Source organism: Dermacentor albipictus, chromosome 1 (assembly GCF_038994185.2).
Source record: "Dermacentor albipictus isolate Rhodes 1998 colony chromosome 1, USDA_Dalb.pri_finalv2, whole genome shotgun sequence".
Lineage (NCBI taxonomy): Eukaryota > Metazoa > Arthropoda > Arachnida > Ixodida > Ixodidae > Dermacentor > Dermacentor albipictus.
The window spans coordinates 106,908,985-106,923,600 of NC_091821.1; the positions used below are offsets into that span (position 1 = coordinate 106,908,985).

Genomic DNA, 14,616 nt, shown 5'->3' on the forward strand with positions numbered 1-14,616 from the left:
GATGGTCTACTGATGAACCCAATCTGTCGTCGTGCGCCATAGTCAGTCACCAACAGATGAGCTTCTTGCGGAAAGGTGCGTGCACAGGCGGTACTCGTCGACGCAAAGCCAAACGAAGCGGAAAGCACCACGTGGACAATAATACTGCCAGCTCTCTTTGTGCACCTTGTTTTGGAATCGCAGTGGGAAACGGGTGAATTTTCGTGGCTGAATAGCTTAACGAACGGAGCTTTTAAGATCACGTACATTGTTTTTGCCCCTCGTGGCGCCCTCCTGCAGTAATGGCATTGCAACATGGCCTTCGCCGTTAACCGTAATTAAAATGTTAATTAACAAAAATTAATTTAGTGAACAGTCTGAGATGGCTACTCGCCCATCTTGTGTCTACTGCCCTGAATTGAGACGAAGAGTGAAGAAAGCATCTTCACATGTCAACTCATTTCTTTATATATATATATGTTTCCATTAAGAATAATCTCCCGGTATAATTTAAAGCATGCCGCCAGAACTAAAGTAACTGGATCTCAGCTGAAACCGAATCTGGGCCCTATCTGTAGAGGCCGATGCCCAACCAGGCTCACCTAATCGCACCACTCAGAACGCCGCCATAGAATACCTTTGGTGCCACTGTGGACAGTGTCTTGCTGGTAGCACGAGAAACGACGCACAACGACCATAGAGGAAGCGACAATGTTTGGGGCCTACACCACTAAACTTGATACATGTCTTACGCGTTGTGATGCTGTCGTTCGTAGAAAACGAATGACACATGGTGTATCGACCTTACCTGGGCACTCTGAATCTTGCGACGGCCATCAGACATAGTTCAACTGTGGTGCGAACGAAAACCAATAGCACAAGCAATTTTCATGCCAGCGGTGCTCTGCTAGAGTCAGCGGATCCTCTCTGGCTGCTGGTGAGTGGCGTGTCCATGTTCATGGCTGCTGCAAAATTTGGCTGCTGCATGGATGTTTCGATGATGGCAGAGAACATGGCTGCCATAGAAAGATCGCTCCGCATCACCCGTTGTGCAGTAGTGGCATTTATCGCATTTTTAGCTTGAGCACACGGCGGTTTGCCACCTGGGGTTCCGATGATGTACAAGTTTTATTTTTAAAAAGTCACAAAAGCTACCTCTGGGCCTAATTTACTCAAACATTGTCTGAATACATAAGAGTGTAGTAGGTTCAGGCATCCCGATGGTTTTTCGGCATTGGCACAGTATGCAGAGCAGAGCAGCAATAACATGCAGAGTACAGACACTCTGGGCACACTGCTTACAACATTGTTTAACATGAGAAGAAAAAGGTTAATCAAGATGAAGCAAACATGCTCAATCATTGTTATTACAAGTAGAACAAAACTTCATTTAAGACCACCTCCACAGCTGGGAAGGCGACGTTGAAGTCGCCTTCCCAGCAGTGGACAGTCTCAATATATTGCACTACAGCAAACCTCTAGTCATAACTACCCCATGTACTAATGTACTAAGCCTCAAGCTCATTCTTTACTTATAGAACACCTCAGTTAATGCCTGCTGTAGTATTCCAGTGGCCATAGCATTGCGTTGCTGAGCTCAAGGTCGCAGGTTCGATCCCAGCAGCAGTGGCCGCATTTCGATGGGTCGAGATAGAAAAGCGCTCATATACTTAGAATTAGGTGCACATTAAAGAATCTCGGGTAGTCAAAATTAATCCGTAATCCTCCACTACGGTACAAGTCATAATCATATCGCGGTTCTGACAACAAAACCCCATAATTAAAAATTTTCTAACCTCATCTAAATGCCACATAAATCCATGAAGTTCCATGACAACTGGTGCTGTGAAACCTTTCACTAAAGAACATGCCAACACATAAGTCCAGAAGATGCCACATTCAGCCTAGTAGATTTTATTAGTATAACTATATACAACCTTTTGATTCTCCTTGAGAAACTCATTTGGAAGCAGAGCAGCAATGCAAATGTAAAAACTTCACTCAGCTGGAGAATGACCCTCACCGATCCGCTGACTTGACAGGGTTCTGGAAAAAAAAATGCAGGTGATGCTGATATACATGACAAAAGAAATTCAACAGCACACTAAAGAAATACTGAAATGCAGATGGTATCCCCTTTCACATGACCTACCAATCACAGTTATATGATTGGCTGCATATTTACAGGAACACTGCTCAAGAGTTGCCTTTACTTGACTGCCACTGTGCACTGCTCAGGAACTATTTATGCCTTGCAACAAATTCTCCCGAATAAAAAAAGAAAAAAAAAGAAACTTCTCACTTGGTTCCCCTGCAAGTGGTATCTACCAAGTGTCATTTTGAGTTATTAGTGACACGGTAAAATTTGAAAATTCCCAACGTGTCAGTTGCATAAGTCGGGAGCAAGCCCCCTTAAGATGCAAACCTCGATAATGCAACATACAGCAGGGATTGCAATGGCCCTGGCCCTTTGTCCGGAGACTTTGGCTTGAACCAAGGCATACAGCATGGGCAAATGTATGCTAAAATCTGCTGCTGGACAAGCTGGTTTGACATGGTGATATTTTCCAGCTCAAGGACGACACAATCAAATAGACAAGACAGACTTGCTGACTATAAATTGGCACTATATCCTTCAGGTATGCTGGAGGTTATGGCATGTCCATTGAAGCACCATAGGGTACTGCATAGTAAATCTCGGAGGCAATGAAAACTGGCTCACACTCTTCTGCAAACTCCCCTTGATGGTGCTTATAATCCCAAATCGTTAATGGAACTATTGAGACACACTATGAGCCATAAATCTCAGAGGCCATACTCTTCCGCTCGCACCAACTTGATGGTGCTCATAAATCAGAAGCATGGCACATTTTCTTCATTTAACAGCACTTATAAGGTTTCATTTCAATAATGAAACAAAGAATAGTGCTTTGGTGATGCTACATTTAATATGACCTGTTAAAACCATTTTGTGAACTACAACAGTTAGGTAACGAGGGAACCTACGATCCCGCACAATAGATTGCTTGCTCTATCCTGCAGTTTCCATAGCCCCCACTGTTTTTTTTTTGTCCTACGCAATGTTAGTGATGACACTACAGCAGGCACGATGACTCATAGATGCCAGCCAATGGGCAATCATTTGTGATCATGATTTACTCGCAAGCACAAGCTTGCACATGCATGCACATTCTTCCAGGTATTCTAGGAAACAGGGAAACGGTGGTCGTCAACAAGCCCTGCACTTCCTGTCAACGTTCCTTTGCCACTCTCAGACACCATTGTCAGACACCAACCTCACATGAAAGAAGAAAAATAATTAAAGATGCAATTGACAGGGCGCTGCTATCAGCACCACCCTAGCTAGGAGAAACTGATAAGTTGAGAGGTAATAAGGAAAGAAAACATTTCACTCTATCTCTATTATTATTATGTCCTTTTGAAAAATATTTTCGGGAATATATATGCCATATTTACTCTATTCTAACATGTTTTTTTCCAGAAAAGTATTTGTAAAAATTATATGCACTTTGATCCAAGTATAAAACTAAAACTACAATAGTGACAAGCTATCATGTTTGGCATCAAAAGTTTTTGTAATCTAAGCCACATGCCGAGTGCAGCTGTGGGAGCAGTGGAAGTTTGCTGCAGGCTGCTGTGGCCCACACGGTTTTTATTAAATGCGGTACTATATCTAAAGTGCCATAGACAGCAACAAATAAGATGCTCTGGAGCTGTTGATAGTGATAACGTAGCTTCTTACAGTGACGATGAGGGATGCCCACTCCACTGTAGCTTGGATGCACTAAATTTTTTTTTTCCAAGTGAAAACAAATCACCGCTAATCTCTCTCTTACTATGAAAGACTGAACAGTGAGAAAGATAAGGGCATTGCATTTTTAATTTTTTGAAGTATGAAGATCTGGTTGTGTTACAATTGAGGATGCGTTGGGATTGAGTAAATATGCTATTTCTTGAAAGGAATCACACCGTTCCAGTGTGTTGCTCAGGTTCCACAAGAAAGCATTTCACTTTCGAGAAAAGTTGCGGTGCTTTGGGATCCTTCAAAAGGTGTATACTGATCGAACTGGTTTATTAGTTGATTTCCATTTCTGCAGATGGAATTTCTAGAAGTTATTTCCCCACATTAGAGAAGAAAGAGACAACGAATCTATGGTACGCTCTTTGTGCACTGTTGTTGCAAGTATGAGCCAACTTGCTTATCTTTACACTCATGCATATTTTGCCGACCCTCCTTGTCCCGTCAAGTTCTTGTCACCAAATTTAGTCCAGTCAGCCATATGACTCAAGCCTTTCCCTTGGCTATTAATGCCTTCATTCTGTTGAAAACAAGAGCACACAAAATGCACAAAGGTCTCAATTATATTTTTGTTAAAAGCTTCAATAGATTGCATTTTTAGTAAACAAGATATGCTTACCTGGCTAGGTGCAAAGACTGAGTGATGCTGCTCAGAAAAGACAATTGGGTCAATGACCAGTGGCACAGGTGTTGCTGTCTGAGGTACGGCTGTGGGGAGCACAGGTGGCGGTGACAGTGATGGCGGATGCAGAATCACTGAGTGGGGTGGGGGCACCGGAGCTCCAGGAGCTCCAACAGGACCAACTGGTATGTCGGGAAATGCCATGCTGCTGGCTAAGCCCGCTTTGCTTGACCCCAAAGTCATGCTGCTGCCCTCGCTTCCTACGCTGGCACTGGAGGCTCTTCGTTCTGCAACGCCTGGCTCTTCCACTGCAATAAGAGAGGCCACTAATAAAAGGAGGTGCTCAACTCATCTTCGTGGCACAGCAAGGCCAGCAAAACACAAACACAAGGCATGCTTTGGTATGTGCTGCATAACAAGAGTTCTTTGGATCTACTTCAATGCAGCAGGTGGTAGCAGCATGCAGAACTTCAAGAATAAGAGAGAGACTTTGATGCAAAAAAAAAAAATTAAGTTAAACACAATGCCTGAAGAATTTGTCTGACTTGATACTTTACACGATCAGACAGGGGAAGTGACAAAATCAGGAAAGGATCGAGAAAGAAACTATAGAAACCAATGAACTACATTCAGCCACTGTTATGAAATTGATGCCATTGAAAACTGAAGCAAAATCCAAAATTGTTATTTGCCTCTTACCAATACCAGGCTATTAAGAACAAGGCACGTTAGGTAAAGTTGGGCCACATTGAAGTGTCTGACAACTATTGCAAGCTGGTCTTTACTATACAGTTTAAATGACAAAGAAATAGTATTTTCCAACTTTCTGTAAAGGAAAATCACCAACACACCCATAACAGAGACAAGCTCATAAGAGTCCTCCTCCCGAGTTGTTCGGATAGCCTGGTCAGCAGAACAGTTGCTTTCAAGCACAGCATCCTCTGGTGGAATGACTGGGAGTGAAGCAGGAGGAGTCGATGGGCGAGGTAGTGGCTTGAACACTTCCTCTTTCAGACGAGGCAGAAAGCTGTCAATGCGGTCCCATGTGACTGTCCAGAGCTGAGTGTAACCCGTGGAGGAGTTCTCAAGTTCCTCTCCAGCAGCAGCTTGGAAAACTCCTGCTGTGTCCATGACCAGCAGCATGTTCTTTAGAGACTCTGGAATAGCTTCACTCTGTCAAACGAAAAAGAAAAAAATGTCACAGAGGCAAAATAACAATGTGTGAATTAACTTGTACAACTGCAACAATAGCTATAATAGCAGATGTCACAAAAGCATTTCAACAAGATCGCTTGCCTGACAACCATGCATTGTCGGTGGTATTCCCTATCACTAAATAGCTTCCTTGTTTTGAACTGAGCTGTACTTTGTAAAATATAGAAACAGCAAGTTGCATAGTACATTTACGACTGCGTCAGACAAATATTCGTTTAGCCATAAGCCTTTGCTTTTTACAAAACCACTGATACTGATACTTACCAGAAGGTCGCTGTCCTCAGCATGCATGTACTTGTCCATAAAATCCAAGATTGTCAACCACAAGGCAGTAAAGGTGGGCAAGGACAGCAATGGGTTCAAATGTTGCAAAAATACCTGCCAACAGAGATTTAAAATAATAGTAAGTAATGTAAACTGAAGAACCACAATTAAATTATCCCTGTGAAAAAGTGCATTCTACTGAAACCAAATTTTTAACAAGGTAAATAAAGAGCACAATTATCTATGGAAACCAAAACCCAGGAACTGAGAAAAGCAATTCTCACCAGGCATGCAAAATAAGAAATAAATGCTTTCTATGTGGTTCAAGCAGTGCATTTAATACAAGTCTTAAATATTTTTAATGCACAAAGGAAAGAAAGCTCTTTTGCAAGTGACATCTATGTAGTTGCTGAGATTACAAATTACTCCCGCATGTGTGGATCCTCTACAGCAATTACCGCAGCCAATGTTTACTGCTAATGATTTAGGCAATTAGGACACTCTTGTAAAATTAAGACAGTTGGTGCAGAAGACAGTGGGCTGCCAAACAATAATTTATTTTTCAGGTTACAACCGTGCTACACAATATTAGCTTTACCCATTCAACAAAACACTCATTTTTATGGGTCATTAACAAGAATGTGTGTCAGAACCGTAACAAGAGTGCCTATGTAACAAATAAAATCATAGGCTTGCTAATTTGACCCAAAGAACAGAAAGCTCATTTTAGAAGATCCACACTCAAGTAAGCTTAGTTTGAAAATCTTAATGAATGGAAAAATGAATTTCTTACGAAGTTACAAAGAAACTGTTCCATTGAACTTTTATTCCACTAACACTTCTTTAGGTACAAATATACCTTTAGCCCCAATTGAAAAGCAAAAAATTCCACTTTAGTGCACTAGGAAGCATCACTGTTGCAATTCAGTGCATCTTAAGAAGCAATACTGCAAACATCTTTACTGTAACCCTCTCTGTGTCTTTAAGTGTGATTTCAGTGTATTAAATACAGCTCATCAATTATGATTCGGTACAACTTGCCACCCAGCTGCCCTCGCAGATCTATCACACCTCTAGTAGAGCTATTCCAGACTGCGGTCATCAAGGCACCGCTACTTGTGAAAAGTGGGGCTAGACCCCCAAGCCACCCATTTGGCTGACATCTATGGATCTATGGTCCACACCACAGATTCTTCCTGGATTTCATTAAAAAAAAAAAAAACAAGCTATACAGTAGACTTCCGTTCATTCGACTCCGGTTAACTGGATTTTTCGGTTAATTCATTTCAATCGAAGGTCCCGACCAGTGCCCATGCATTTCTATGAGCACAAACTTTTGTTATTTCGATACTAAAATTGGCCTTCACCAGATAATTCAAACTTGACCAGACAGCAAGCACGTGCCTGACCCCTATGGTAACTCCAATAGCAACCCCTTCAGTGGCAGTGTCTGTCTTGGCAGAGCTCAGGGGGAGTGAATGCATTGAACACACGTCAAAGAAATCTCCCATCAAAAACACCTATTTTCAGCCAGCTCGAGGAATATTTTCAAGCAGAAACCGTAGCTCACAATAACTGATTACAGTATATAACCAATTATAATGTGTGCCTTTTTCTTTGCTTTCAATAAAATTTGGCAGAAAGTTGCATGCGCGGTCAGTGGCATGACTAGGGCCAGCGGCACCAGGGGCGGCAGTCCACTGCAACACCTTCCCTCCACCCTTTTGTTTTAAGCAACAAAGCAAAATTTTAACCTTGTGACTTGGTTCAGAATAAAGTTTGTTCTGTAGCTAACGACTAATTATTTTAATTTCTTTTTGAAATGTACAAAGTAACGAGTGCACCACACAACTAACAAATTCAGCATGACATCACATCAAAAGTGCATATTTACGTGTTTATACAGGTGTGCAATTTTTTTTATTTAAAAAAAGAATGTTTCTAAAAAAACAAACAGAGCAAATAGTTTTCGTCAGCTGAATGTCCAGATTGACATTATAAAAGTAAACATGCACATAAAACACAAGAAATGCGAACTTTGAGAGAGAGAGAGAGATAGAGAGAGAGATACTTTGTATTAGAAAAGATATCTTTACTGGCACGTATACAACTGCTGACATGCTACTCTCTTAAGGAGGGGAAGGGAATTCAAAGATACCAGGGGTTAGCGGAAAAAAAAGAATAAATATAAATATGAAATGCGTGAATGAATCCAGATAATCATATTTACAGGTGAGATAGTGGATGAATTCAGGCTTTTATAAATCATACAGTAAATCTTTAAATCTTTCCAAGAAGACCATTTTCTGATAGGCATTAGAACAATAAATACAAGACCCGCCGCTGTTTTGGAGGTCCGGGCATTGTACCTAAGGTGCTATGTAATGTTAGTAAATTATGACAAACCCCGTCCATTTGGCAATAAAAAAAATGTCTCTCGTCACGGTATGCGGGGCATTCAATTAAAATGCACTCCGCTGTCTCGAAGCTGCCACAATTATCACAGTAGGGATCAGTGGTACACCCTATGCGATACAGATAATTGTTTGTGAATGCTACATTCAGTCGAACCCAATAGTACAATGTCTCTAAGTGGCAAGGAAGTGGTCGTGGAATTTTTTATCTTACTCCAGGGTCAATCGATAGCACAAAGTTACCTTGGTTAAGAGACAGATTCCAGAGGCAACCCTTTTCTGCATAGACATATTTTTTAGCCATGTTCGAAGCATTAGCTTTTGTAAAAAATATTATTCTAAAATTTCAGTATTCTAGTCCATTTTGGGCAGCTTCATCTGCTTTCTTATTTCCTGAAACACCAGCACGGCCAGGTATACAATGGAAAGTGATGCAACAGCCATGAATGTACGCCTTGTGGTGAAGGTAGGCAATGCCACAGGCTACCGGTTGGTTGTTACATCGCTTGTGCCTGTTCCACATACTTTGTAGAGCTGCTTTCGAATATGTGAATATCATCCAGCTCCTTGGCAGCTGCTGTCGAAGTACATGCACAAGGGCCTCTTAATGCCATATAGCTCAGCTGATGTAGATGATGTCGCTTGCTCATGACACAAAGAGAATTGCTGTTCTGTACAATGAGCGACATTGAGTTGTAGAGCTATAAGTGAATATGTGTGTTGTGGCTGCATATTCTTTCTGCATACAGGGTCCTGCATATTTCACTAAGCATGTTCTAAAAAAGATTTTCCGCTTACAGCTTCACTGTTCTTGCTAAAATATTGCAGGATCACATTTTGGAGTCCATGTTGTTCGGTGTTACACTTGCCACATTTAATTGCCTGGCTTTTAAGAAAGAAGTGCAAATTTGCCTTTGATTAAGGGGATGCGAGTTGCTACCTCAATGCCACAAGCATAAACTTGTGTTGCAACCTGCCAGCCACTGCAGAAAGCAGCGTTTCAGGGAGGGCTGCCGCAAGTTCCTGTGTGGGTAACACATGGCAACCCTCTCTGACCGGCTGCTTTCTGTAGCTGCTGGAAGGTATTGACACAAGTTTATGCTTACGCTGTTGCAGCAGCAGCTCGCATCCCCTTAATCGAAGGCAAATTTGCACTTTTTTCTTAAAAAACCAGGCAATTAACTCTGGCAAGAGTCACATTGAACGACATGGACTCCAAGTTGCAAAAATTCTGCAAAATTTCAGCAAGAACAGTGCAGCAGTAAGCACAATATCTTGTTTCGAACATGCTAAGCGAAATATGCAGGACCCTGCATTTTCCAGAGCAGTCTGATGAGTCGCTGCTTCAGACGTTTTTTTTTCTTCTTTTTTTTTCTTTTTGTGCTGATTCAAGGGATATATGGCACAATTTCCAGTGGTGACAGTGTCCAAGGTGATATGTTACGTGGCATAATTGGCAACATTTGAAAGCATGAATCTAGATCAATATTGTCATGTAGTAGTGACGGTGAAGAAAGCAGCAAAACTGGGAATGACAAAACTAACATTTTATTGGACGAACTTGTGCCCTCAAAACCAGGCTACACTCGAAAAACGGCGACAGCGGCGAACACAGTCGGCGATCTGCGAAAATCTGATCAGCGGGTCAAGAGCGTTGGCACACATCAGTCATTGAAGGTTCCAGAGTAATCGCTGGTGCCCGCGCATCTTCCAGAAAGTTCTACATCATTCCCGTGGCACATACATGAAATCAGATTACGCAATGCCTTGAAACCTTCGAAAGGATCTCGACCTTCAACAACTGGACCTCTGAGGATAAGCTACGACATTTGTACTTCTTCTTGGAAGATGCTGCGAGGACTTGGTTCGAGAACCAAAAGTCCACCTGTACAACGTGGGACCTGTTCCGCAGTAACTTCTTGAGGACGTTCACGAGTGTTGTCCGAAAAGAAAGGGCCAAAGTTCTGCTGGAAACCCAAGGGCAGCTACCCAATGAGACCATAGGCATCTGGAAGAGATAACCCGTCTTTCCGGCACGCCAACCGGGAAATGTCCGAAGAGAAAAAAGTCTGCATCTTGATGCGAGGCGTAAAGCAAGAACTTTTCACTGGACTGATCCGCAACCCACCGAAGACCGTAGCTGAGTTCTTGACAGAGGCAACGACAATTGAGAAAACTCTGGAAATGCGCACTAGGCAATATAACCACGAAGTGCTCACACCGCAGTGCGCCATCCAAGCACTAGGCTCCGGTGACCTCCAAGAGACCATCAGGGCCATTGTGTGTGAAGAACTGTGCAAGATGTCTCCTTCGTCGCAACCGCAGGTGTCCTCAGTCACTGACATCGTAAGACCGAACTTCGACGGTAATTGGGCGTTTCCGAAGTGCAGCCCGAATCGCTGCTTCCTGTGCCAGAAGCGATGACCTACGCCGCCATCGCTCGCCATCAAGGTCCCCACCTCTGCGCCTGCACCAAGGCCCTGTAACGCTGCAATTCCATCATCCACCGCCGTCACCGCCAGCACATCCACCCGTCGCCCAGCGCAGCTACATGAGGAACACAGACATTTGGCAAGCCCCCGACCACTACCTGCTCTGCTATCACTGCGGAGAAGCTGGCCTTGTGTACCGACGATGCCCATACCATGACTTGGGACTGAGAGGGTTCGCCATCACCATGCCGCGTCCACAACTCGGAGAGCGCTCTTGTGACATTGCCGACTACATCGCCGCCACTCAGTGGAGTTTGTTTGTTTGTTTGTTTATTTGTTTATTGACAAAACAACGCTCAAGAGCGGTTTGTCTTGGTGCCAAGGCAAAAGGCGGCATCAAAAGTCACCTGACTAGGCCTTTGACACCAGACAGCACGCGCAGCACACAACATGAGCGCAACATGCTTCAAAACACACTGCATAATATCAAACACATACAAATAAAAATGCATGTACAGAGTATCAAACACGATAAAGCAAGATAAGGAAGAATGACAGAATTAGTCGTCAACACATTCGTCATCAACAAGACACAGAACTATTAAGGCCAATGGACTACAATTGGATTTGAAGAGAACAAAACAAATGTACAACAAAATTACAAGTGTTGGAGGAAATACATTTTGGTTAGTTTTCTGAAAGCAAGCAAGGAGGGAGCACTCTCCATTGTTTCTAAAAACGATGGATAACAATTCAGTAGGTTCGGAATTTGCCATTTTAATAATTGCACACCGTATCTAGTTCTCGTTTTAATCTTTACAAAGTTCTTATTTCTGAAATAATATGGTGTCTCCGTATTTGTATATGTATGAAAAAACAGCTCACGATTTGCTTTTATTTTGAGAAATATCAATTCCAACAAACGCTGTTTATATAACATCTCTATGTGAAGTATCCGGTTCTCGGCAAAGTATGGGGATGTATGATCACGACTGGACAGGTTTTGAATGAATCGTATACTTTTCTTCTGCATTATGTATAGTCGTTCCAAATTATACTTTGATGTAACCCCCCAAACTAGTAGACAATATTGTATACGGGAATGTACAGTACTAAAATAAAGTTGCCGTTTTAATCTTATTGGCAACAACGTCCGAAATCTATTTAGCATTCCAATTGATTCTAATTCTTCACAACCATCCCGTTCGCTGTCACCAGGCCGCTACCTGTCGCCGCAGCGCCGTCCATACACTGGCCCAGCCCGGGGCCAGTCCGTCAGCCCATATCTGGAAAACTAAAAGCAGCAGCTGATGGAGTTGCGGTTGCTGTTCATCGAACTGACGAAGATCCTCCGCCGCCGTCGAGGACACCGAAAAGCCTGTCTCGAAGACATATCAATGAGACGCCGCCATCCCGACGAAGTCTGGAAGCAAAGAATACCCCAAAGAAAGACGCCATGATGCCACATACCAGCCACAGATCAATGCGACGCAGCCGTGATCTGATGCCAAGTCCTAATTGCAATGAAAGACAAAGAACCACCGTGTTTGACGTGCTTCTCGATGACCATGAAGTCACCGCACTTGTAGACACTGGAGCCGACTACTCCGTCATCAGTGGATTATTTGCCGCCAAGTTGAAGAAAGTCAAGACTGCATGGGGCGGCCCTCAAATCTGGACAGCTAGAGGACAATTAATAACGCCAACTGGAATCTGCACGGAAGAATTACCGTTCATGATCGGACCTACCCTGTCACGTTTGATATCCTCCAACAATGATCACGAGACCTCATTCTTGGCATGGACTTCCTGAACCAACACGGCACAATCATTGATCTGAAGTGGCAGTCAATAACGCTGTCAGAATATCAAGCGATACCGCCGGAGAGCTTTCGTAGTCACCATGCCTTGAGCGTGCTAGAAGATCAAGTGAGCAACCCAGCTCATCCAGCATTGATATTTCCGTCTGTACCGAAACACCCGCAGATGTAGAAGGCATCATCGAGGGTGATCAAAATCTGCTGCCCGATCGTGAAATTTGTGTCCCAAGAGGGATTCCTCGACTGCATGGAGGAAAAGTGAAAGTGATGCTGACAAACTTCAGCCACGAGTTCAACCACATTAAAAAGGGCACGATGATCGCACAGATAGAGGAAATTGTAGAAACCAGCAGTGTGTTTGTCCTCTCAGATTCTGCCATATCTACCTTGCCGACCATAGTTGCTGAACCAGACTTTGACATAAATCCAAGTCTCGCTGTGAGTAAGCAGCAACAGCTCAGAAATCTCTGACGATAAAAAGACTGCTTTTCGACATCATCGAGGATTCGACGAACACCAGTTGCAAAGCATCGCATAATAACCAAAGAGTATGCTCAGCCAGAGCCCTTAGCCAGTTTCAACGCGAGGACGTGAAGCTAAAAGACAAACAAGTACACATGTCAGTATGCTTGTGAAGGCCTGCCTCCCCCCCTTCCTCCCTTTTAGTGATGTCATTGTGCGCAGTGCAAACGGACACAATGCCAAAACCGCAGGTGCGAAGTTTGTATTGTGCAAAACAAGTGTGTTGCGGCAAAGCTGACGACAAAAACTGTTCAGTGAAGCTGAATTTAGGAAACCGGTCGCCACTGTTCACAACATATTTTCTTGCTAAAAAGTCGCGTGTGCATTAGATTTCAACTTTCTTTAGGAGCATTAATGTCATTTCTACCATAGTTTTCTACTTTGGGAATATATAAAATTGGTGCCCACTTGATTTGGGGGCACGTTGGAATTGGGAAAATTCTGGCAAATGAATCAGTGGTGTGTTTTGGCGTTTTTTCTGCGTCTTGTTTAATTCGACCCGCCGGGTAGTTCAACCAATTTCATCGGTGCCATCAGGGTCAAATTACTGGAAGTCGACTGTATGTATATATAATATGCTTCACCTGTTTTATGCTGCAGGGCAAAGTTTCTAATTAATAAAAAAAGACTAGCTATGATTAATTATAGCTTAGAAATTGGGTCATTATGAAGGCTGTAGCTTGTGCACAAAATGCATGCACTCTAGGACTTACTTTGCATAGAAGAGTAGCACCTCTCATCCTAGTCTCTTCCATTCCAACTGGGTCATGAGGACTTACATTCTCCATCAGCTTGGACAAGAGGGGAAAGAGAACCTAGAAAAAAGTAACACACATTTAAGAAACTCATAAGCAGTAGATGTATAGAAGATTGTAGATACTAGTAATATGCATACATATTTTGCCCCATTTTACATGTATCCGGATTAAAGCATAAAATCATGTACACATCCATTTTCTGCCTGTGTGTGGGCAGGTGCAAAAATGGAGCATTTTTATTTAACAAGAATAAGGATTTGTTGTTCGCTGCACCTGAAAATGGTAATACCCCCCAAAAATACACTATATATGAATTCTAGCAGGCAGCACAGAATTGTAGTAAAATGTAACTGTCAAACAGTCAACCAAAAATAGTTATTACAAGAGAATTTTCACACTGCAAAAAACACAATACGCTTTAACCTGCCAGCTTACAGAACCACAATTCCTTTGCATCCAATGCCTCTGGAAAATAAGTTGATTACTTAAATGTTGTTGAGAGGTAGCAATAGCGTGTTTTTTACTGCAACAACAGCTCAAAACTTGGTTTGCTGTATCCCTACGTCCATTGTTTTCGCTACACCATTTTCATCGCGCCAGGACTGTCATTGTGTGCTGTCATCACTCTCTCGGCCTCAGTTTCACCCTCACCATATAGCGAAGAAAAAAGAAAACCTACCCATTGACACTACTGGAGATCAAACTCTGAACCCTGCAGCAATGAGCAGCTGCGAGTCAGATGCATTAACCACCAAGCTGTCACATAAATT

General features: G+C 42.8%; 1 protein-coding gene across 4 annotated transcripts in view; it reads right to left on the bottom strand.

Annotated features, from left to right (window-relative positions):
* Window positions 1–1,861: 1,861 nt before the first annotated feature.
* garz (Sec7 domain-containing protein garz) overlaps window positions 1,862–14,616 on the bottom strand; it is a 108,398-nt gene continuing 95,643 nt past the window's right edge. For all 4 annotated transcript variants that reach the window (XM_070524414.1, XM_070524406.1, XM_070524410.1 and 1 more), the window contains exons 30-34: window positions 13,802–13,903; window positions 5,901–6,014; window positions 5,273–5,594; window positions 4,419–4,729; window positions 1,862–2,025 (exon numbers count right to left, since the gene is read on the bottom strand). In XM_070524414.1, the coding sequence (XP_070380515.1) occupies window positions 1,999–2,025; window positions 4,419–4,729; window positions 5,273–5,594; window positions 5,901–6,014; window positions 13,802–13,903 (876 nt within the window). In that variant the 3' untranslated portion in view covers window positions 1,862–1,998. The remainder of the gene's footprint in view (window positions 2,026–4,418; window positions 4,730–5,272; window positions 5,595–5,900; window positions 6,015–13,801; window positions 13,904–14,616) is intronic.